The sequence below is a fragment of the Leucopleurus acutus genome (assembly GCF_964270905.1).
Source record: "Leucopleurus acutus genome assembly, chromosome: 5".
Lineage (NCBI taxonomy): Eukaryota > Metazoa > Chordata > Mammalia > Artiodactyla > Delphinidae > Leucopleurus > Leucopleurus acutus.
Window position 1 is genome coordinate 75,351,664 of NC_139147.1, and position 26,050 is coordinate 75,377,713.

Consider the following 26,050-nt stretch of genomic DNA (forward strand, 5'->3'; position numbering starts at 1 on the left):
GGTATTGAGGCCAAAGTCAGAAAAAGAAAAAGTCCTTTCTTATCTCCTTCAAAAATACAGATGACCAAGTCACATCAGAGTGAAACGGTTCTTCTTGAGACCAGACCTATGTATTACTTGCTGGGACTGTTACAATTTCTGGACTGCAGATTTCTGGAAAGTGAAAAGGAATGGAGAGTAGTGAAACTTAGATAATTGCTGATAAGTAGCAAATAAAATCAAGAGACTGCCTTTGACTATTATTTTTTGTTGCCCAAGCATTCTTAGGGAAGTTTCCAAAACTGCTTATTAACTCCCATAATGCCTCGAGGCTGGGTTAGTAACCAGTGTCTAAAATGACTATTTTACTTACATGGTCATTGTATGATATTGGCTGAAGAAAGTAATTTTACCCTTCTCAAATACCTGAGAAATGTTGCCAACTTAAATGCTTACTTTTGAAAAGCTGTATTCCCCTAAAGAAACATCAATTCAGGAGGATATATGCTGTCTCAGAATAAGTTATCCTCTCAATTTCCAGATCTTGATCTTCATTCAGAATTTACTCTTTATTCAGACAACACTAGAAGATGTAAGATTCCTCGTGTGATATAAAGACTAAATATGTACTTTACGCCTGAAGAAAGGAAGCCATTTTCAGCAAATGTGTATAGTCTTGATATGTACATGAACACAAACAAATGTTTATAGGGTGATTTTCATATATACTAGCCAAATAGTAGGTTAAACCATATGAATCTGTTTACATGTGACAATTTTTTTTTTTTTTTTTTTTTTTGCGGTACACGGGCCTCTCACTGTTGTGGCCTCTCCCGTTGCGGAGTACAGGCTCCGGACGCGCAGGCTCAGCGGCCATGGCTCACGGGCCTAGCCGCTCCGCGGCATGTGGGATCTTCCCGGACCGGGGCACGAACCCGTGTCCCCTGCATCGGCAGGCGGACTCTCAACCACTACGCCACCAGGGAAGCCCTACATGTGACAATTTTTGACCAATAAAGATGGCCGTTTCTTATGTGTCAACTAATAAGGAAATTCTCTGAGAACTTCATTTTCCCTGTATTGTGTTATTTCATGTGTTTTTGGCAAGTTACCACTGAGCCTTTAATAGTATTGCCATTAATCAATACCTCCGATGTATTATTTACTTATAATAGAAGACAGTGTGTCTTGCATCAGAAACTCCTTTTCTTTAGTAATAGCTTTAAAATTTACTCTTCCCTTTATACTGTTGTGTTTGTACACCAAACTGGTATAGGTGGGGGCCATGTTATCTCATTTTCACTCCAAGATGCATCAGGAATATGTGTATATATCTCTAGTTATATCTGTTAAACCATTTCCCAAATGTTTCTCTCCCTAGTGTCTACATGTTAAACTTTCAGCAGCAGTCAGCAACCAAAACACAGATGGACTAGGTTGTGATCTGTGCATTAGGGTGTGGAAAGTGCTATGATTATGACAGCACACACTTCAGCTTGGTCTTGGTGGATATAATCCAACAGGACTTCTTTTGAAGTGTGTGATCATCTTTGTGGACATCCTTGGCAGTATCACCATCATTTCCATGTGACTGATTGATTGAAACAATTTAAATATACAAGGGCATTATCCCTCTGGGAATAGTTATCTCCAAGTCTTTTTCTTTCAGGCTGATTCCACATGTGTTCAGGGGACACACACACACACACACACACACACACATACACACACACACACATACACACACACATACACACACATCGCGTGTGATCTAGTTATGATGGAAATTACTCAAGTGAGGCATTAAGCTTAATTAAAATTAAGCATTAATTTTTCTTATCCTTTCCCCTGCAGTCATTATGTAGGCATGTGTGGAGATGGAGCTAATGACTGTGGGGTGAGTAGAAATTACTTCTTCTAATGCAGGGGGTTCACTGATATCCCTTTTAAGGGCCCCACATCTCCTGGGGTCTGACTCTTCACCCTTCTGCCAACAATCACATCACTTAATCATTCTGACGTTTATATTCACTTCTACTGGAGTGTGGGTTGAACGTGGTTTAGAGTAAAGTGAGATGAGTCACTTCCGCTGTTTTCTAGCAACTCCTAGAATAATAAAGACAAGGAAAGGCTACATAGGCTCCCATATTTCAGACACAAAAGGGACTTTTCAAGGCTAGCTGGTTTAAATCTCTCCTGTTATAAATAAGGAAATGAGACTCAGGGAGGTGAATACTTTTTTTTTTTTTTCCTGAAGTCATGCAGCTGGTAAAGGCTTAATGAAGGAAGAATTTGAAACTGATGGTAAAGCTTTGACTTATGTGTAAATTGTGTTTATCCCTGCCAGATTTCTACACCAGGGTTACTTTTTACAAGTTGGCTATACCCCAAAATTCTTATACTCAGCAAAATCATAGACCAAATTATTTGGTCATTACATACAATAGCAAACCTAAATTACAAGATTCTCAGCAGATTACTTCTCTAACACAATAGAAGGCAGTGCATATTTTATAATCTGAGTTTCGAAGATATGGTTGAAACAGTAGCTTACTTGAAGATTGTTGTACATAAGAAAATATTTTAGGAGCTAATTTGTGGAACGAGAAGTAAAGAGAATTGCTTTGTATTTCCAAAGTCTATTAGATACTTAAGGTCTAGGTATTTGTTTTACTTCCTTCTTAAATATTTTCTTTAAAGTTCTGTGAACAACTATGTTCATAATTAGAGATCTGTTATGAATTTTTCTGCCTCATACTTCATGAGAAGAAGCTAGTTGTTAGTCTCCTCTTCCAAATCTAGAGTGAGTACCCATTCTCATTAATTATGTGGAATTTAGAACAAAACAAATAAACTGGATGTTATAAAGGACATAGTCTCTTCCTCCGAAGAGTTCATTATCTGATGGGGGAAAAAAATCATGCATAAAACTAACCCTAACATAAAGTAGATGGTCCTAAATTACATCACAGAGATATAAAATATTAAGGGAGAAAGGAGGAAGAAGGAAATATTCTAATATTAATTGAACATGAATTTAGTGTATACTGGCCATAGTAACCAGGTACTTTGCACTTTCTACAGAGCTACAGAAATACGAAATCTCATTTTATGTTCATACAATTCTCATAGGATTAGGGGCTCACTGGACTGCTCGTTGGCCACTCTCTGCTCTGGGCATTCTCTGGACAGTTTCCAGTCTTGATGAGAAATGAATTAGCCCTTATATCAGTGAGACAACATATATTCTGGAACGCTTCTCTGATGTGTGCATCTGGTCCTTTCCTCCAGTGAAGATGCTGTATGCCCCACACTTTGTCCCAGCAGTTAGCTGGTTGGCCGGATCAGGCAGCCGGCAGCCTAGGAAAAGGTGGGAATTAGTTTTTCCTATAGTTCATGAAGGTGGCCTGTTAAGTGTAAGAACTGTGATTGTAAAGGCCCTCACAAAGTTCCATCCAAATTCTGTCATCTTTTTAATAGATTTCTGGAATGAGTCCTTCCATTTTCTTATCATGTCTACACCCCCCTCAACCAATACACACACACACACACACACACACACACACACACACACACATGCACGCACTCTTCTACCACTGGGTCATTGTTTACTTGGTGCCTCTTTCATTGGTGACTGCGTGTATCCGGGTGGCAGAGCAGCATAAACAGAGATCCAGGGGTGGGAGAGTGCAATGTTATCAACTCTATAACGTGAAGAATAGCCTCACGCTGTTTGAAGAGTTAGAGCTTGGCCTGAGGAGTCGTGGGTATAACATGGCTTTATCATTCCAGGCTTTGAAAATGGCTCATGCAGGCATTTTGCTGTCAGAACAGGAAGCATCTGTGGCCTGCCCTTTCACCTTGAAAACAGCCAACATCGAGTGTGTGTCTCATCTCATCAAGTAGGCCACCTATCCCCTTTCTATCCCCTGACCGACAGGCTCACTGTCTGGCTCTGGACAGAATTCAACTATAATTGAAAGTGATAAGCAGAGGCTTGGGTAAAGTGCTACTGAGTATCATTTAAGGGGGCCATGAGTGCTGCTTGAGAATGCTGGTAAAAGCAACAAAAAGGCGACTTATGCTGAGCTTTGAAGGATACATGGCTGTGTCATGTGGACAGTTGAAAACTAGAGTTGATATTTACAAACCTATTGTATATCTTACTTCTCTCCTTTATTTTGTATGTTGGATGCTTACTGGAACCTTTATCTCAGGAGTTGTGGATGTGGGGGAAACAGACAAGGAACCCTCCACCAGAAAGCTTCTCCCAGTAGTGTTATGTCTCCAAAATACAAATTAGTGAATACCCAAAGTGATTGCACCAGAGACTTTTACAATGGATTGGCAATTGAATTAGGGAAGGGGAAGGAATTAAAAACTTTATTTTCCCAGTATAGCTCCCTTACATCCACTGCACTCTCATTTCTGATCTTGTCTCTACTCATATTTTTTTTGGTCTAATTATTATCAATTAAATAAAGGTTTTATTGGCTAAATAACTAACAAACAACCATAAACCCTATGATGTGATCCAGGCCAGTAGCTATATGTAGAGATTCATGAATTATTATTCTTAACCAGTGTTTTGATTGCAATATTAGACACTCAGTATTTGTGTGTACATTTGCTCTAAATTAACATTAAAACAAATAATGACATTTTTATGGATTTCTGCTATGGCTCAAACTTCAGGCTGACAATGGAGAAGGATGATATAACATCCAAGTAGCACATAAAGATATAAAACAATAGAAGGCCTGGTTTCTATGAAAACTCCAAGTACTGGGCCTTGAGACTTCCCTGGTCGTCCAGTGGTTAAGACTCTGTGCTTCCACTGCAGACGGGCACAGGTTCGATCCCTGGTTGGGGAACTAAGATTCCGCATGCCACATGGCACAGCTAAAACAAAAAAAGGAAATCTATTCATACAATTAAGAATAAAACATCAGATTTTTTTTCATTTAACATACCTTTTTTATTGAAGTATAGTTGATTTGCAATGTTGTGTTAATTTCTGCTGTACAGCAAAATGACTCAGTTATACATACAATTACGTTTTTTAAATATTCTTTTCCATTATCGTTTATCACAGGATACTGAATATAGTTCCCTGTGCTATACAGTAAGATCTTCTTTATACATCCTGTATATAATAGTTTGCATCTGCTAATCCCAAACTCCCACTCCATCCCTCCCCCCCACCTCACCCTCCCTTGGTAACCACAAGTCTGTTATCTATGTCTGTGAATCTGCTTCTGTTTCATAGATAAGTTCATTTGTGTTGTATTTTAGATTCCACATATAAGTGATATCATATGGAATTTTTCTTTCTGACTTACATCAGGTTTTATACTGTGTGCATAAATTTTTTCCCTCTGATTTTTCCTGTAATACTGTGGGGTAACTTCAGGCCACCTTCGCGGCCGATGGTCTGGAGCACATCACAGAATGTTGAGGTTTATACAAAAAAAGACAACCATGAAGATCTCAGCATGTCCCTCGGTGCATCTGAATGTGCAGCGGCCGTTGGGAATTACCTAAATGTGCTAGCCTCTGAGTGGCAGCAAGACAGCTTGACCCCTCTCCCTGAGTACTGGATGCCTGTACCTGTGTCCTTCATGCCCTCAAACAACATCACCTCCCCTACCTTCAAAGCAGCTTCCCTTGCTAACTCCCATGTTTTCTGCTTCTGAGGACCATTTGGTCCTTAGAGCCCATCTTTGAGGCTCAGAACATCAGAGTGCTTTTAACTCTTTCCTCTTTCTCATCCCTGGCGAGCCAGGCATTATGTTTTAGTGGTGTGTCTTTTGGAGAGTCTCTCCAAGCCTTACCCTTAATATCTCTATTGCCTTAACCTGGTTTGTGTCATGGTGACTACATATCCAGAGTGTTTGGGACACTTGCCAGACTTCATGCTTCCCATCATCAACACAACCCATGCAGGTCTTTTAAAATATTGTGCTTGAAAATGTGGTGGATTAAGAATGAGACAGAGCCTTGAGCTGGAGGGCTCACATTCCAGTAAAGGGTATAGATATATGCAGATGTAATCGCATAACACAGAATCTTCTGCCTGATAAGTAATAGGTGCTCAATAAATTAGCTTTAAATAAATGAACGTCCCAATAATATAGTCATTGTTCCAGTAGTTCAGGATGATAACTCAAGCCAAAAGGGAAGGTTTCAAAGGAAGATAGCAATTTGAAGGATGGATAGGATGTATGGAAATGTGAAGGAGGTGGGAGGGAATTCCAGGTGGGGGAATGGAGAGCCATGTTCAGAAATGGGGTTTTCATTGGAGAGTGCAGGGACCTGATAGCCAAACTGGGCTGGAAGGCTTCTCAGATGGGATCTGTGGAGGGGAAGCTGGAGTGCCAGGTGTGGAGGCCTTACACAGGGGGTTCAAACTCCAGGACGGTTGCACCAAGTGCCTACTTGATTCATCCAAAAGACAGTGGCACTTGAACTTTGGATGCCCTTTCTCATGCCCAGTGCATTTCTGGAGGCAATATACTGTTTTAAAATACAAGTCAGGGGGCTTCCCTGGTGGTGCAGTGGTTGAGAGTCCGCCTGCCGATGCAGGGGACGTGGGTTCGTGCCCCGGTCCGGGAGGATACCACGTGCCGCGGAGCGGCTGGGCCCGTGAGCCATGGCCGCTGGGCCTGCGCGTCCGGAGCCTGTGCTCCGCAACGGGAGAGGCCACAGCGGTGAGAGGCCCACGTACCCCAAAAAAACAAACAAAAAAAACAAGTCAGGATGTTAAATTTCTCTAGCGGCAGATGGCTTAGTAAGACTTCAGGGTTAGGCTGATTTTACCCTTGCTGTTCTAGTCCTGAGAAAACATCCTCTAGAGGAGCAGTGAGGTACAGTTTTAGGTACATGGGTCCAGATCCGCAGGTTTCCATTTTTATTCTTTGAAACATGATTGACTTGTTATAGTTCAAGTCCTTTAGGACAAGGACTGTGCCTTATTCATTTCTCTGTTGCTGTGCCTACCACCCACGGTACCTCAGAGCATTTGATGAACGTTTGTGGAATGCATTAAGTAAATGAGTGAGCCGCTTAAAATTCACAACCATTTGGAATAGCAGTCATTTTGGAGGCCCGTGCCAGGTGTGGAGGCCTCGCATAGGGGGTTCAAACATTCTTTATGCCTTACCATTCTAGATTTTTGCACTTTTTTGTGTTTTTAAATCCGGGTGTCAGTTTTCCTGGAAATGTACAACTGTAAGAAAAAAGGATGAAATCACAAAGTGCATGTCAGAAAACGATCCAGGCTTCCCATGCTTGCCATTCTCAGCTGGTCTTCTGCTCCACCCTCTGTGCTGAAAACAAAAAGGCAGTACCTCGCAGCCTGGTAGAAAACATCCACCCAAAGCATCCTGGCTCATCTCCCACCAGAACCTTCTCATCTTGTCCAAGACAATGTGGTTGTTAGTTTGGCTCTTTGGGTTTTATTTCTCATGTCCCTGACCTGTTGACGATGTTTGAACAGCGATGTCCATGTCACTGGGGACCCGAAACCAAGAGGATGTGGGCTGCCTCCCATGTGGATTTGCTTCTGCCTTGCTTGGCAAGAGGAGGCTGCAGGAGGGCTTGTTTGCCAAGTTCCCCACTCCTCTTACTTTGGCCTGTCATAATCCACCACCAACCAGACCCAGTTAAAGGAATAACAGTTCAAACAGAATTTTTTAAAGAGGGTAATATTTACTTTTTTATTCTTATGTATTTATTTATTGGCTGTGTTGGGTCTTCATTGCTGCGTGTGGGCTTTCTCTAGTTGCGACGAGCGGGGGCTACTCTTTGTTGAGGTGCGTAGGCTTATCATTGCAGTGGCTTCTCTTGTTGCGGAGCACAGGCTCCAGGCGCCCAGGCTTCAGTAGTTGTGGCACATGGGCTCAGTAGTTGTGGTGCACGGGCTTAGTTGCTCCACAGAATGTGAGATCTTCCTGGACCAGGGATCGAACCCGTGTTCCCTGCATTGGTAGGTGGATTCTTAACCACTGCACCACCAGGGGAATCCAGTAATATTTGCTTTTTTCTTTTTTATTGAAGTATAGTTGACATACAATATTATGTTAGTTTCAGATGTACAACATAGTGATTTGACATTTATGTACATTATGAATTGATCACCTTGATAAGTCTAGTAACCATCTGTCACCATACAAAGTTATTATAATATTATTGACTAGGGAGTATTTACTTGCTAAGCTGCAATTTTTACCATTGTCTTTATCTCTTTGGGTTCCCATACCAGCTCACATTACTACCCTGTGTTCTTCCTCGCGTATTGAAGCCAACAAACCCATTTCATCTCAAATATTGGTGCCACATCTACTCTCCCTATAATGTGAGAGCACCTGGCCCTTAGCTTTATGTCTCTAAGGGACTTTAAAACACACACGGGGAGCAAGTGTTGCTAGGATGGAATGAATCACAGGCGAGCCAGTACTTGGCATTTTGCACCTTGTCACAATGTATTGTGTTTATAATGTTCATGTTAATCTTCTTAATTCATTGCAAGCTAGTTGAAAATAAGGACTGTGCCTGATTCATTTATATCCTCCGTGACTCTGAGCACAATGCTGGCACCTTATAAGCCTTAAATAAATGTGAACTTATGAATCAGTGGGTGAGGTAATGATTGAAGGAAAGAATGAGTAAGTGAATGAGTGGTTAAATGAATAATTGAGAAGATGAATCAGTGATTAAGTGAATGTATATCAGCAGGCTATTAAAATGAGCTCCTTTTAAAATATAAAAGAGACTGGGAGATATGTGTCATATATAACCAGTTACTTTTATGTTTTCTTAAACAGAGAAAGCCTCGCTGCTCTCGTCTCATCCTTTGGGGTGAGATCATGTACGGCATAATCCACTTTATGGGTACATCACTGCTCTACTGGGTATGAACCAAAATAATTTCTTCCTAGTTCTAATTGCATTTATATCCCTTGTTTATTTGGGGAAGGTGGTGCAGCTCTTACACAGGATTTAATGTTTTATAAATAAATGACATTTCTCAAAATAGATGTCTACAAACTTGAGAACTTGATATAGCTGTCCATGAAACACAGAGCTAGAAATAAGTAGATGTGGCTCCGTTTCTAGGAGTGCTGTTCTTCTCTAGATAACCTGAGACACTTGACCTCCTCCAGCCTCTATTTCTTCGCTTAGAGTATGGAGAGAGCATCAGGGGAGCCTAAATATAACTCAGCAGGAAATGCATCAGTCTCCAACTATGGAATATTTTTGGCAGACTAAGAAGAGATAAAAAGAATGAAAAGTTGTTGAATTTGACTTTGAAGGGCTCAAAATCTGGAAAAATTCCCACACCGGAGCTTTAGTTCTGAACTTGCCCAGAACTTACACGTCATTAGTAAAGGATTAACAATTCTGTAAAAATGTTTTGAAAAGACTTTTGAAATGAAATGATAAAAATAATCATCTAAGAATTAATTAACTATATGGAAGAAATATGTATAGGTTGAAAGTAATCTGCATCGGTTCAGTCATAACTTACTCTACAGTAAAATGATCCACCAGGCTCAGGGAACTCTGTGGGGAGGGAATTATTGTACTGCTTCCCTAAGACATTTGAGTGGTGAAAGCAGGGACCACAGGACTCCAGCCTCAGTGGGCTATTGATTGCAAGAAGCATACACAGAGGCTAAGGGCCAACTAGGTGGGTAGAAACAAGAAATGGATTGGGAGTCAGGAAACCTGGATTCAAGTTCTGCCTCTATGACTAAAAACAAATCAGATCTTGCCCTTGGCCGAGCCTTTATCTGCCTCCAGGAACTCAGGCTGACTGATTTCCAAAGCCCTGGATAGTTCTCTGAAAACTACTCCCAGAATAAAAAGTAAAGCTGTCTTTGAAAAGCCCTGTTCCATCTCAACCTGCTTATATATAATTTTACCATTCTGAGGGCAAAAGAATATGAGAAGGAAATGTAAGAAGACAGAGAAAAAATTGGAGGATGAGAGGAACACTGAGAAACTATTTGCGTTCTCTGAAAATTACAAAAGCAGAATTTCAGTTCCAAAGTCTCCATGGATAGAGTTGGAACCAGTCTACTCTGAAACCATTCACTCTGATGGTCTAGACCTAAGTAAGAGTGCCCTCCAAGGACCTTCACCTGGAAACATCTTGGCCTTGAGTTCCCTCTCCAAGGGGCCAGAAATATTTTCATTTGCGTCAATGTGGTCTGTAATATGCATAGAACCAGATTATGATTTAGTGCTCAGTCAATAGCTATGAAGCAGAGAAACAGACTTGGCAGCAAAAGGTATTGCAAGGCAAGTTCCTGGAGAGTATCGAGCTGACTTTCATGTTTAAATACTTCAGTTTCATAAATGTGAACTGAAAAGGAGTTCTGTGTCTACACAAACCTTAGAAAGGCAGGTGGTATACCAGAATGAAGTCTGCAATGGGCTTTCTTGGGGTGGGGAACTTGTTCAGTTTGTGAAAGTAGGTGGACTCCAAGAGAACGATGTTGTGAACTCAACCCATGGATGAGGATGGAGAGAAAAACGTGTTGAATGATTTGAAGCCTTGACTTCAAATTTTAAGTATGAAGTCCCAGAAGAACTTTCAGGCTTTAATATCTTATGTTGAGAGTTCAACTATCCAGGCTAAGTCTACAGCTGCAAGAATTACTATGGCCAATAAGGAGGGTGTTTCCCAACTGACTGACTCTCATTGCTAATATGGAATTAAGTTAAACACTGGGAAAATAGTGATTTGGTTTTATTCTATCCAATGAGATGCTAAAGATGTTAGGTAAGTTCCTTTCTTCCTAAAGTGGGGAGAAAAGTAACAGCTGCTTCCTGACTACTTTCAAGAACAGTGTTGGGAATGATAAAGACAATATGATGGCAGAAGCCTCACTTATGTTTACTTTTCTTTCCTTTTCAGCAACTACAGCTCTTCAGGATTTACCAGTATCTCATGCCAGATGTTGCTACTACCTTGATGGTCTGTTTAACAAGTAAGCTCTTTAGCAAAGTAAACCATATTAGTTGCATTTATCCATGAAATTCTAGAACTATTCATACAAATAAGAGGTTCTGACAATGACACATCTTAAATACCAAGACCTCATTACCTGTGAATTTTTTGAAAGTGGTGTTGGCAGTAAGTTGAGGCTTGAAGTCCTCAGACTTGACGTTAATATGTCCTGATAGAAAATAGGTCTTAGCCTTACAAAATAGTCAATGCATTCTCAGTTCTTTGTAGGTTTGTGTCTTGTACAAAGAAAAATGTGCAAGAAATCTGGGAAGGGAAATCTTTGAAACCCAAAGGTCATTTTCCATTATTCAGCTATGCTTCACATTGACGTGAAACCAGACTTTTTCTAGGTCTTTGACGTTTGAGAACAAATGCTAGCGCTTTACTGTAGTGGAATTCTCTCAAAAGCAAGGTGCGGCTCACAGCAGCTATTGCTTATTTCCTTCCTTTGAGATGACACTGATAAAGTATTTCCTACCAAGGAACTTAGAGCTTGATACTAACTCTTAGTAAGTGAGAAAGGTGACTGCCTCAACAGAGAGCAAAGAAAAAGAATGATATACTCACCTCCTTTTCCTTGTTCAACAAAGGAAATGTTACGAAGAAAACCAGATAAAACATGCAGCAATGCAGGATATTAACAACCTTGAGAATTTCATGTAGCATCTTTTTTTTTTATAAGCAGATATTCATTTTTAATTATTATTTATTTATTTATTTGTTTTTGGCTGTGTTGGGTCTTCGTTTCTATGTGAGGGCTTTCTCCAGTTGCAGCAAACGGGGGCCCCTCTTCATCGCAGTGCGCGGGCCTCTCACTATCGTGGCCTCTCTTGTTGTGGAGCACAGGCTCCAGACGCGCAGGCTCAGTAGTTGCGGCTCACTGGCTCTAGAGCGCAGGCTCGGTAGCTGTGGCTCACGGGCCTAGTTGCTCCGCCGCATGTGGGATCTTCCCAGACCAGGACTCGAACCCATGTCCCCTGCATCGGCAGGCAGATTCTCAACCACTGCACCACCAGGGAAGCCCCATGTAGCATCTTAGAAACATGAAAGTGATATTGAGGTCATATATTATATTAACCCAGTGACAAAATTTACCAGTGTCAGGGATGTAAGTAATATCAATTTTGATTCTTAGGGTTGAAATGTCTATTTATAGCCCTCTAAAATATTTTCTATGTGTTATTAATATTCACGTGACTGGATAATTTTGAATCCTTGATATTGCTTCTAGAATGTTCGCTATTTTTTAAAGGAATTTGCATGATTTACTTGTGAAGATGGACAATGATGTTAAAAAGAAAAAAAGAATACCAGGATGTTCCAAGAGCTACGCTAGCAGGCAGTAGCGTGAAAATGAAGGCCATGGCCATCCTCTACCACGCCCTATCTCTGCAACCTTTGGGAAATTATTTACTAAATAAATAATTGACTCATATGAAAGGTCCTTATAAGGTTGTGAGGATCAGATAACATACCACATGTAAAGTGTATAGTACAGTGCATCACACCCTGTAAGCCCTCATTATAAGATGAATGATATTGTGCTACACCCATCCTTTTTGTCTTTTTTTTTTTTGAGATGACTGACTAATTTGGTGAGCCCTTGAAAAGACTTAGCCTGTGTACAAGTAGACTGATTGGAAATTCAAAAACATGGGTGGTAGCCTTGCCGCAGAATTGCCAGATGACCTTGAGCAAGTTGTTCTGAGCTTTTGCACACTTAATTCCATGATACTGGTTATGAATTTGACTCCCAAGGTAATGGGTATACTTTATGCTTTCCCACGGCAATAGCCTGCTGACTCTCATGCCAGTTGGTCATTCTGTGAAACTTACCCTCTCATCTTAGAGCGAGTTTTGTGGGAGAGTTTGGATGACTCAGGGCAGGACCACTGTTACCAGTGGGAGAGAAAAGTCTCAGAAGGGTGATAGATCAGAAGCATAGTGTTCTATTTGAATGACAGCACTTTATCAATTATTATTCAACAAATGTGTAGCTGTCTAAGTAAATGGTGAAGGTGAAAAAAGAGGGTGGAAACTGCTATCTTTGTTTGTTTTTACCACCTGCCTTCAAACACTATTGCTTTCCCATCCCTGCAAGTTCAGTCATCCTACAGGCAGATCATTTCCTGGTCAATTCTAGGTATTCAAATGACATCATCTTTAGATATAAGAAGTCCAGGTATTATAAATTAACATTTCATGTTTTCATCCAATGCAAAGTTTTCTTCCCCAGATGAAGCCTGACCTATGGCTTGGAGCAGGCAGTGGGAGAGAAGGCCATGGTCTCTATTTTCCTTTGTTTTCTACTTTCACCCCTGCTTCAGCAAATATAAGCGGCAGGACCCCAGGACTTTTTGCTTAAGTGGGGGTACTCTAGTTCTCTCCTGTCAAGTGCCCTCTAACAGGGTAAGCATCTAAACTCAGGCACTTTGCATGGGGCTCACTTGTGAGTTCTTGAGTTCTTAAGAGGTTCCCAGTCCAGCACTCTAGACTAGACCACGCCCAGACATGTGTGGCGCTCTCTCCTCTGACCCCTCAGGATTTCTTTCAGGATCTGCCTTCTAGTGGTACATATCACAAAGCCTTTTTTCTTCTGCTGGGCCCTCTAGCCTCAGCTGAACAGTCCACTGGGCAGATTCCTTCCAAGATAGCTCTAGCCTGGCTAATTTCCATCCCTTCTACTTGACGTACCAGATAGTAGATGTGTAGCTTGTTCTCACTGCTGCCCCTTCTCTCTTCCCTTTGATATTACAGGAAGGGGAATGAGAGCCATTCTCCACCCTTGCCACTTCAGGTCTCTCCTGGAGTGGTTTTTATGACCTCCTTTCATTTGTGTTGTGATGCTGGGAAGAAAACCACACTTCTTGCTTCTTCTAACAATTTCCGTTAAAGAATCTCTTGATCATCTCCATGGTTTACTCTTATATAGTCTGTACGTAGGTAACTGGGGGAGGGGGGATGGCATGCTTACAGTTGAAGGACCAGTGTGGATCCCTCTTGGTAGGTACTATGGAGATATGGTAGTCATCTTTCTTTACATTAAATTGGCACTTACCTCTCACTGTCCTCAAATATGAGGCTCAGCAAAATTCCCCAGACAAGAGGAAAATCTCCATTCAACCTCCTCTTAGAAGTGTTCATCTCCTACTATGTGTTACGCACATTAAGTACCTGGGCATTAAAAGGCTGATCACTGATGTATAGAGTTTAGTGGAGGATTCACATACATGAATGGATGAAATACAAGTCAAAAATAGTGAGTACCAGAAAACAGCAGATGCTTTTGGAGTTTGGAAAAAGGGGATATTGTTTCTGATGATCTGCAGTTAAGGAGGAGATGGCAATGTAGAAAAGAGAGATACTGGGATGGCTTCATGGAAGAAGTAGCATTTGCACCAAAATAGGAAGGGTGAAAAGATTTCAAATATCTTTTACAAAAAGAAGGGCATTTCAAGTAGAAGGAAGCAGCCTGAGCAAGAGAGAGCTGATAAATATAGGGGGTGAGTTTTTCAATTTGACCACACTGTAGGGTATGTGGAAACAAACAGCAGGAGATAAAATCTGACGAAGTAGGTTGGGTCAGATCACAGAATCTTGACTGACAGGCTGATAACTGTGGACATTTTTCTGCAGACATTAAGAGTCATTGACGATTGGACGATCAATGTAAAATCACTCTCACCAAGGCATCTATATTTCCAGGTTCCCCAGTTAGGACTTTGAACCTAAGCCTGAATTAGTATGGGACAAAGAAAATGCCATAACATTAAGCTAAGTGAAATAAGCCAGAGAAAGATAAATACTGTCACTTATATGTGGAATCTAAAAAATATAACAAATTAGTGAACATAACAAAAAAGAAGCAGACTCAGATAGAGAGAACAAACTAGCGGTTACCAGTGGGGAGGGTGGGGACGGGCACTAAAGGGGTTGGGGTACAAACTATTGGGTGTAAGATAGACTACAAGGGTATATTGTACAGCATGGGGAATATAGCCAATATTTTGTAATGACTGTAAATGCAGTGTAACCTTTAAAAATTGCATAAAATTTTTAAAAAATTGATTTAAAAAACCATAATGAAATAAATCTACCTAGTACATTCTCTTAGAGAATGTTTAAAAAAAGACAATTCTATCACATTATTTATTTATTTACTTGCTTATCTATCCACACCTTGCCTTGTTCCCACAAGATTTTATTTTATTTTATTTATTTTTTTAACATCTTTTTTGGAATATAATTGCTTTACAGTGGTGTGATAGTTTCTGCTTTATAACAAAGTGAATCAGCCATACATATACATATATCCCCATATCTCCTCTGTGTCTCCCTCCCACCCTCCCTATCCCACCCCTCTAGGTGGTCACAAAGCACTGAGCTGATCTCCCTGTGCTATGCAGCTGCTTCCTGTTAGCTGTCTATTTTACATTTGGTAGTATTTATAAGTCCATGCCAGTCTCTCACTTCGTCCCAGCTTACCCTTTCCCCTCCCCATGTCCTCAAGTCCATTCTCTACGTTTGAGTCTTTATTCCTGTCCTGCCCCTAGGTTCTTCAGAACCTTTTTTTTTTCTTTTTTAGATTCCATACATATGTGTTAGCATACGGTATTTGTTTTTCCCTTTCTGACTTACTTCACTCAGTATGACAGACTCTAGGTCCATCCACCTCACTACAAATAACTCAATTTCATTTCTTTTTATGGCTGAGTTATATTCCATTGTATATATGTGCCACATCTTCTTTATCCATTCATCCGACGATGGACACTTAGGTTGCTTCCATGTCCTGGCTATTGTAAATAGAGCTGCAGTGAACATTGTGGTACACAACTCTTTTTAGGTTATGGTTTTCTCAGGGTATATGTCCAGTAGTGGGATTGCTGGGTCATATGGTAGTTCTATTTGTAGTTTTTGAAGGAACCTCCATACTGTTCTCCATAGTGGCTGTATCAATTCACATTCCCACCAACAGTACATTAGGGTTCCCTTTTCTCCACACCCTCTCTAGCATTTATTGTTTGTAGATGGCCATTCTGACTGGTGTGACATGACACCTCATTGTACTTTTGATTTGCATTTCTCTAATGATTAGTGATGTTGAGCATTCTTTCATGTGTTTGTTGGCAATCTGTATATCTTCTTTGGAGAAATGTGTATTTAGGTCTTCTGCCCATTTTTGGATTGGGCTGTTTGTTTTTTTGATATTGAGCTGCATGAGCTGCTTGTAAATTTTGTAGGTTAATCCTTTGTCAGTTGTTTAATTTGCAAATATTTTCTCCCATTCTGAGGGTTGTCTTTCGGTCTTGTTTATGGTTTCCTTTGCTGTGCAAAAGCTTTTAAGTTTCACTAGGCCCCATTTGTTTATTTTTGTTTTTATTTCCATTTCTCTAGGAGGTGGGTCAATAAGGATCTTGCTGTGATTTATGTCATAGAGTGTTCTGCCTATGTTTTCCTCTAAGAGTTTGATAGTGTCTGACCTTACATTTAGGTCTTTAATCCATTTTGAGTTTATTCTTGTATATAGTGTTAGGAAGTGTTCTAATTTCATTCTTTTACATGTAGCTGTCCAGTTTTCTCAGCACCACTTACTGAAGAGGCTCTCTTTTCTCCATTGTATATTCTTGTCTCCTTTATCAAAAATAAGTTGACCATATGTGTGTGGGTTTATCTCTGGGCTTTCTATCCTGTTCCATTGATCTATATTTGTGTTTTTGTGCCAGTACCATACTGTCTTGATTACTGTAGCTTTGTAGTATAGTCTGAAGTCAGGGAACCTGATTCCTCCAGCTCCATTTTTCTTTCTCAAGGTTGCTTTGTCTATTCGTAGTCTTTTGTGTTTCCATACAAATTGTGAAGTTTTTTGTTCTAGTTCTGTGAAATATGCCATTGGTAGTTTGATAGGGATTGCACTGAATCTGTAGATTGCTTTGGGTAGTAGAGTCATTTTCACAATGTTGATTCTTCCAATCCAAGAACAGGGTATATCTCTCTATCTGTTTGTATCATCTTTAATTTCTTTCATCAGTGTCTTATAATTTTCTGCATATAGGTCTTTTGTCTCCTTAGGTAGGTTTATTCTTAGGTATTTTATTCTTTTTGTTGCAGTGGTAAATGGGAGAGTTTCCTTAATTTCTCTTTCATATTTTTCATCATTAGTGTATAGGAATGCAAGAGATTTTTGTGCATTAATTTTGTATCCTACTACTTTACCAGATTCATTGATTAACTCTAGTAGTTTTCTGGTAGCATCTTTTGGATTCTCTATGTATAGTATCATGTCATCTGCAACAGTGACAGCTTACTTCTTCTTTTCCGATTTGGATTCCTTTTATATATATTTTTCTTCTCTGATTGCCGTGGCTAAAACTTCCAAAACTATGTTGAATAATAGTGGTGAGAGTGGACAGCCTTGTTTTGCTCCTGATCTTAGTGGAAATGGTTTCAGTTTTTCACCATTGAGAACAATGTTGGCTGTTGTTTTGTCATATATGGCCTTTATTATGTTGAGGTAAGTTCCCTCTATGCCTACTTTCTGGAGGGTTTTTTATCGTAAATTGGTATTGAATTTTGTCAAAAGCTTTTTCTGCATCGATTGAGATGATCATATGGTTTTTCTCCCTCAATTTGTTAATATGGATTATCACATTGTTTGATTTGCATATCCACAAGATTTTAATGCAACATACAAAGGCCACTAAGAAGACAAGATATAATATATGAAAGGAAAAATCTAGGACAAAAGCAAGATGAAGTCAGAAAAGTCAATTAAGAAAATGCATGTCTTGAAGTCCAATTTGACCTTCATAAGTTTAGAAGCCATTTTGAAAGGAACTTGTTGTAACTGCACCCCTGTTCTTTTCAGTAAGACCCACTCAAATTAGATGAAGAAAATTGAGGAAGGGACATGTTTAAGAATCTCATTCTCAAAAAAATTCTGAGAACAGAAAGTTGAAAGCATCAAGGCTTGAGGAGGACTAGAGTCCTCTTTCTTTATTTCCAAGAGACCATCTTCTGTCTTTCTTCTTCTTTCTATCCTTCCTGTTTTCATCTGACTTCTACTCATTCACTTTGCAAATGACCCCAAATGGTGACTACTGTTGAGTTTCCATAACCTTTCTGCGTGTCCTACTACAGCCAATTAGCTCAACCTCTCAGTGTCATTTGCAAATCGTTTGGAAAGAAAATTTATAAGCTTCTCTTGGGTAAGGTGCCCAGTCGAGGCCAATCATTTCTATGAGTGAAGTCATGTAATTCAGCTCCATTTGGGCCAATTGCGCCAGCATATTGGAGGAGGCACAGTGTACAGAGAAGAAGGCTGTAGGAGGGATTGTATCTGTTATAGAAATACCTCTCTTAAGTTCCATCAGTGCTTCAATGAGCCCTTTCTGGTTCTTGGTCCCCTTGGAGGATCTGATGGAAGATAGAGATCTTCTCACCTTAAAAATCTCCTGAGGCACAATCAAAATTTTGCACGTAGTTTAGATGAGTTCACAAGACTCCTGAAATTTGACTTATGTGACTTGAAATGTCCATAACACAAGTAAGCCAACTATTTAGGAGAAACATACCTCCATAATATCCAAATGATGACGAACAGTTAAAAACTATACTTTGAGAATAGAATTTAAAAGCTGCTAAGTCCTCCCATACAGCAGGCTCTGTGCTAGGTTCAGTAAGGAACAGAAAGTGGAATGAGACAGGATTTCTTCCCTTAGGGAGCACACAGTCTGCTGAATACATATGTAAACAATTAGACTTAATGCCAGACATTCTGAACTATAGCAGCAATATGGGTAATGTGCTGAGGAAACTCTGAGGAGGTAATGATTAATTCTGAATAAAATATAACACTTCACAAGTTTTTATTCCTCTGCATGCAATGTGATATATATATATCATCATTTTAAAGAAATCTAGACAATTCAGAAAAGTTCTTCTAGTTGCTGATAAACTGTTCTGCTATCTGAGCTTGTATTCCAGGGCTCCTCATTTTATTCTTTTCAATTCATGAGCTCCAAACCACTGCAATCTGCTGTAGAGCAGAGAACATGGGGCTTTACGGTCAGACAGACTTGAGTTTACATCACCACCATGTCACTCACTAACTATGGGTCTTTAAGCAAGGGATTCTAGTTCTCTGAACATCAGTTTCTTTACTGGTAAAGAAAAATACCTATTTCGCATTGCTTCTTAAAGAAATAATGATAATGTTTATAAAACACTTAGCACAGCCTCTGGAACCTAGTAGGGACTCTAAAATGGTTGTTATTATTTTTATTTTTATTTATAGTCAAGTATACAGATTCCCTGTCAGAAAGTATTAAACATCTCTATTAGGGAAAAAGTGAGAATAATCTCTATGTAAGGATCCTGTATCAATTGCCACAGTAATTGCCATAGTAATGCTGCATAACAAACCACTCTCAAAACTCAGTGGCTTACAATAGCCACTCGTGGTTTTATAAGTTGACTACCCTTCAGTTGATCTAGGTGGGCTTACCTGAGCCACTCTGCTTAGGATGTAGATTAGTTGGTCTTCGTCCAGGCTTTGGGTTTAATTCAGGTTTGTTCCTCATTTTTCTTTCTGGGGCTGGACTGAATGGACAAACCTGAGCATGCTATGAGTACAGATCAAAGACAGCAGAGCCAGAGAGCAAGGCCAGCCATGCAAGCATGCCTCAAAGCTGCTAACATCTCTCTGGCCAGAGAAAATTACACAGTAAACACCATAATTAAGGGGAGATAAAGTACACTTTGCCACAATGAGGCCAATAATTCAATCTTCCACAGTCCCTGTGTAAAAGAAAAGGCAGAAACTACAATGAACATCTGAGAAAGAGAAGACCAAAGAGGTAGAAGCCAGATGCCCAGAGGTGCAATTACACGTCTTTCCACTACCCACAGCCTCTCTATGAACTCTGTGGCCACATTCTACCTTGGATACTGGACTGCAGAGAGAACTCCAAGCACTGCAGCCTCTGCTTTCTATGGCTGCAGAGCGGTCTCCTTGCACCCCTCCCCCAGTCTTGACCACAGTCCACATTGTGTACCTCTTCTCTGTGTGCCCATGCAATGACTTCTGACACCAACTGCCTGGACCTGGGCCAAACCTCACAGGTTAAGGGACAGCCTTCACAAGACTGCCTTCACTTTAGGCACCAGCTGTAAGTTTGGGGGTCCCAATGCCACTTACACTTCTGATGTGCTGGTTATAAATGTGGGCATTCTCACTAGTCCCTCAGGTTCAATCATTTGCAGCAACAACTCACAGAACTCAGGAAAGTGCTATCCATCTGATTACAGTTTTATTATAACAAAAAGATATAAATCAGAACCAATCAAAGGGAGAGATATAAGGGCAAGGTCTGGGAGGATCTCAAACATGACTTTTCCATTGTCCTCTCCCTAGGGAGTCAGTCTGCCTTACTCTCCTGGCACGTGGATGTGTGACCATATGCAGAGTATTGCCAAACAGGGAAGCTCACCTGAGCTTTGGTGTCTGGAGTTTTTATTGAGGTTTCATCACAGAAACATGATTGATTGAATCATTGGCCATGAGGTTGAGCTCAATCTCCAGCTCTCTTCTTCTCTGAAGGCCCCAGCTCTCTAATCATACAGTTGGTATTTTTGGCATGGCCAGCTCCCATCCTGGGTCATCTCATTAGCACAAACTCTCTTTAGGCCCACTATGAACAGAAGGGATACTCCTATCAATCAGGAAATTCCAAGGGTTTAGAGGATATATCCCAAGAAGTGGGGACAAAGGCCAGTCAAACTTTTCACTCCAAGGGTCCACTGAGACAAAGGCTAGCCACATTCTTTATTACACACCCCATCTGTGTTTTCCACTGGACTTCAAGCTCTTTAAAAGCAGAGGAGATGTCCTTCTCAACTCTGCGTAATTCACAGCCGCTAGCCCAGCACCCTCCTGGGAAACACTGATTAAATTGATAAAGGTAAAAGCTTTAGACAGTCAGAGAGATTTAGGATAAATGAGTTGGAAGAGCCTTTGGAGACCATTTAGACATTCCAACACATTCGTTCTATGCATGAGAAAATGAAGAACCAAAGAGTGTTTGTGATAACCCCAGAACACGCATTGAGCAAACTAAAGACCTGTTTTAGAGTTCTATTATCTAAAACTGGACACTCAATCCCCACCGCCCTGCCTTTACATGCATGAACACAGACCTAAGGATACATACCTCACTTTCTTATATCAAAGAAACCAGTCATAAGCTATGAAAAGGGGAGAAGTAACAGATGTAAAGAACTGAAACATCCCGACCTCTCCATGCTTCTTTCCTGCTCTGCCCTGAGAAGTAAAGTACATTCCATTTTCATCAGTTTGTTAGCATATAAGGCTTCTGAGATGGATGTAATCATCTTTTTCTTTTTTTTTTTTTTTTTTTTTTGTGGTTCTGTTTAATCCCTGCCCGTTGCCAATCCCTTAAATGTTAAAAAATAAATCCTAGGACCAAAATATATTTTAACATCCCCATCTAGAGGGAAGATTTCTTTAAGTTCTTCTTCTTAACTAATTCTAATGTGCTCTAGCAGTCTTCCAATTACACACTTGTCCAGGAGGGAGCAGAACATACTTCTAGCATCTATCCTGGTACACTGAAGTGCTCAGAGAATGTTGGCTAAGTGAATAATAGAGTGAGTGTTTTTTTAAAAATTTCCCAGCATACAAAGATTAGTCCAGTTAGATGCCTCCTTACTCTCTTCATCTTAACTCTCCACTTTTCCATCATCACTGAGAGATAACAGTACTGTTATCCATGTGGAAAGTCATCTTTCTCTTTTACATACCATTCCTAGCCAGTCTGGTTGTGGAGAAAATATTTGCACTATGCAATATGGTACATGTATTAATTATAGAACTTTTGAACCTATTAATTTTCATTTCAGAAGATGAAACCAAAGCATGGAAGAGGCAAAGGCTGGTAGCATTGGACGTGCAGCTAGGCAGTGAGCTTACCTAGATGTAAACCCTCAGTTCATGTTTGCTGAGTCTGAACCCTAACACAAGACTCAGGGTAACATGCATCTCAATCTTTTATTCTCAATAATGAAATTGTAACATTGAAAAATGCATTTGTCTTTTCAGTGAGCTCGACTCATGCCTACCCAAAACTGGCTCATACCAACCAGCAGGACAGCTCCTTTCTCCCCCTTTGCGATTGTCAGTCTTTTTAAACACCTGCTTCACCTGCATTGTGCAGGTCTATGCATTTCTCTGTGTGAAGCAGCAGCCCTGGTATTGTGAGGTCTACAGACACAGGTCAAGTTTGGTTTCTTAGCTTTCCTTTCTGAAGGTGGTACAATGAACACCCAATGACGCTGTTCAACTTGGTTTGAATATGTATTCTAAACTTTTAATTAACCAAAGTTGTTTCCAGACTGCAAAAAGCCAGTGATGGGATAGAACACAGAACAGTCAATGGGTGGAGTGCTGGAGTGAGCCATGTGGAGTGGGTGGGGAAAGATCTTCCCATTGGCTGTTGATGCATAGATGTAATGGCTGGTTAACTGAGTGAATGTATTCATTTGCTGGTGGTTTGGACATCATATAGACCAGGGGTCAGCAAACATTTCTTGTAGATGGCCAGGTAGTAAAGATTTCGGGCCTTGTGGGCTCTGTGGTCTCTGTTGGAACGACTCAACTCTGCTGTTGTAGTGAAAAAGCAGTCAGAGACAACATGTAAACAAGTTAGTGTGACTGTGTTCCAATAAAACTTTATTGACAAAACCAGGTGGTGAATCGGATTTGGCCAATGGGCTATAGTTAACCAGCCACTGATATACAAGAGATTTGCTTAAATTAGTTTCAGTTTTTCAAATGAGTGTTAAAATGTTCATTGATGGTATCATTGTTCTGACTGAATCGAACAGTAGACTCAGGGCAAATCTCTTCACCTCCCAGGGCTTTAATTTCCTTAACTATAAATTAAGGGTAAAATGAGGTGAATTTAGATGTTCAAACATTTTTTTGACAAAGCCTGCCTGACTTCCAAAAGGAAAGGCAGGAAGAGCTGCTTTTTTTAAGGTGGGGCTTTTACAAACTCCCCCTCGCTCCACTGTCATCCTGAGGGCATCAGAGCCCCAGGGATCAGTGAAGGACAGATTGAAAACTACAAAACGATGTCTAAGACTATCATTTAGACCCCCAATTCAGCAATTCAAGCATTACTTAGAATATAGAATTGATTTTTGTTTCAAAACCAGACTTTTCCCCAAATTGGAGTGCACGTATTCAGAGAAGTGACCTTTTGATTGAATCTAGGAAACATGGTATAGCCAAAAGGGTGATGGATGGGTAGTCCTATATCTGTCATTAACTAGCTATGTCATTCTAGCCTTCAACTTTTTTTTATATATAAATTTATTTATTTTATTTATTTATTTTTGGCTGTGTTGGGTCTTCGTTGCTGCGTGAGGGCTTACTCTAGTTGCGGTAAGTGGGGGCTACTCTTCGTTGCAGTGCGCAGACTTCTCATTGGGGTGGCTTCTCTTGTTGCAGAGCATAGGCTATAGGCATGCGGGCTTTAGTAGTTGTGGCTCATGGGCTCGGTAGTTGTGGCTCGAGGGCTCTAGAGCACAGGCTCAGTAGTTGGGGCACACGGGCTTAGTTGCTCCGTGGCATGTGGGATCTTCCCGGACCAGGGCTCGAACCCGTGTCCCCTGCATTGGCAGGTGGATTCTTAACCACTGCACCACCAGGGAAGCCCTAGTCTTCAACTTTTTTATCTGCCATGTAAGTATACTGGATTGGATACATTTTGGTGTTAAATTCTGTCCTCTTTATGCAAGAAAGCTTTGTGACTGCTGATTGTTTCATTAATTTATTCTACAGACAGTAACTGAACATCTACTGTATGCAAAGCACATTTTGGGAGCCTAGGGAGCCAAGGATAATATGACTTAAGTCTTGCATTTGAGTTCACAATTGAAAAATGAATTTTATCTATAAACAGTTATAATAGTAGTAAAAAGTTTCAAGCTGAACAAGAAAGCTGATGAAAACACGTTTATTTTTGGGCTTGATTATTGAAAAAAAAGAATATTACAAATGGATCAATCCAGAATGGGAAAGCCCATGTCTTAAAAAAATATTTTTCTGAGCAAGTATCCTGTGGCATCACTGTGCTAGGTGCTAAGGATTTGTTATATAGTCGAGTAAAACAAACAAAAGTAAAACCAAAAGAAATATTCCACATTCAAAGAACTCTCGTCCCAGGGGTGGAAAATAAAAATATGTGAAGGAATAACTGCAAAACAACGAGCTAAATGCAGCACTAGAGAGAAGAATGGGGAGCACTAGTTATGCTTGACTGAATGTAAAGATGTTTCAGATACAGTGATCTTAGAAGAAATAGGATATCTGGACCCAGAGGTGTACAAATTGGGGAACAGGGAATATTTCCCTATGACTGGAATATAAGGGCATGGGAGGTCTAGCAAAAGATGTCTCAAATCGTTCCTGGACACCAGAGTGTGAAGGTCTTCTGGGCCTGCCTGAGAAGTCTGAACTTAATTTATTAGCAAAATAGAAACACAGACACTCATCAGCAGGAGAATGTTCAGATCCTCAGGAAGAGGCTTTGCTTGTGTGAGGAGAGTGGATTAGAGTGGGCACATTCAAACTCAGGACCTATGTTAAGAGGCTTACATTAGTCCACTAAAGCAAACACACCACACACACACACACACACACACACACACACACACACACACACACACACAGAGTTCATATGTTCCGAACTGAAAAGGATTCCATAGGAAATTGTCATCCAAGCCCTTTCAAGACAGAATTTGCTCCAGATGGAATTCTGGACAAAGAACAATCTTGACTTCCTCTGCATTTTATTCATGCTTTGTCGTTGCAAGAGGTGAACAAAATATGTCCTGGTAGTTACTGGCTGGAACAACTTGCAAGGTGAGGTCTCCTGGCTGTGATTAACTAATTTTTTCCTACCAGTACCAGTTGGATAAAAATAGAATTAAAAGTTCCATAAATGCTGGTGATTCTTTTCTAGTAAGTGCTTTCTGGACAACCAGAGTAATTTCTCAACAAATGTGAGTTTGGAAAGAAACTGGACTGGAAATGCAACTCTGATTCCCAGTTCAGTTTTAAGTTTTGAGAGTACCACACTATGGCCCATCACCACCATCAACTGTATCACAACAACATTTATCTTTTCTAAGGGAAAGCCATTTCGAAAACCCATCTATACAAACTGTAACTATGAAGTTTAATTTTTCTTTTCAAACATTTTTTTCTACTCTCCCACCATCCCTAGAATTGCAACTCACTGGTGAAGTGATTGGCTGAGAAGGAAACAATTGCATTACTCTAAAATTGAGTACTGAACCATAATTGTCACAGGTAGTAGAGCCCATGGGCAGAAACCTGCTCATGTGCACGTAAGTACGTGCTATATTGAATGGTCACGAGTCCTGTCCTAATTTGAGTCATCAAGAATTGTTTTAAGCACATACACTTATGTCAAGATATTTTGTAAAAGGCTTTCTAACCAATTCAAATACAATTTGACCTCTTAGTAGTTTTATAACTTTAGGCAAGTCACTTTAATCGTTCTGTGCATTTTTTTGATCATCAGTGACAATGAATGTATTTTCATGTTATTAGTCTTTCTTCTTCTCTGAATGGTCTACATTTTATATCCATTTTTTTTTCTTTTTGGCGGCTGTTATATTTCTTATTTATTTGTGAGTTGTTTATTCCTTTGTGATTTTTTTCCACTACCTTTATTCATAAAGAGCTTTTTTCTCATTACAAAACCAGATAGATCATCACTCATTTAGTTTTTTAATTTATTTTAATGCTTTTTAAATCTAATGTTAATTTTGGCATATAGTTTGAGGTAGAGATCAAACTAGTTTATCCAACTAGTCATTAGTTCTCCCAGCAGATTTTATTATTTAACATTCCTTTCGGTCATTTATTCAACTGAATATAATTCCACCTTTATCATAGCTATATACATGTATATTTATGGTTTTCTGATATATATCATTTAT

General features: G+C 40.0%; 1 protein-coding gene across 1 annotated transcript in view; it reads left to right on the forward strand.

Annotated features, from left to right (window-relative positions):
* Positions 1-26,050, forward strand: part of LOC309961760 (putative cation-transporting ATPase 13A5) — a gene marked incomplete at its 5' end in the record, with an annotated part of 107,660 nt that overhangs the window by 74,317 nt on the left and 7,293 nt on the right. Inside the window, 8 exon segments of the mRNA XM_082839260.1 lie at positions 1,834-1,876; positions 3,772-3,881; positions 8,805-8,839; positions 8,842-8,891; positions 10,904-10,976; positions 22,116-22,145; positions 22,148-22,289; positions 25,045-25,247. Coding sequence (XP_082695386.1) covers positions 1,834-1,876; positions 3,772-3,881; positions 8,805-8,839; positions 8,842-8,891; positions 10,904-10,976; positions 22,116-22,145; positions 22,148-22,289; positions 25,045-25,247 — 686 coding nt within the window.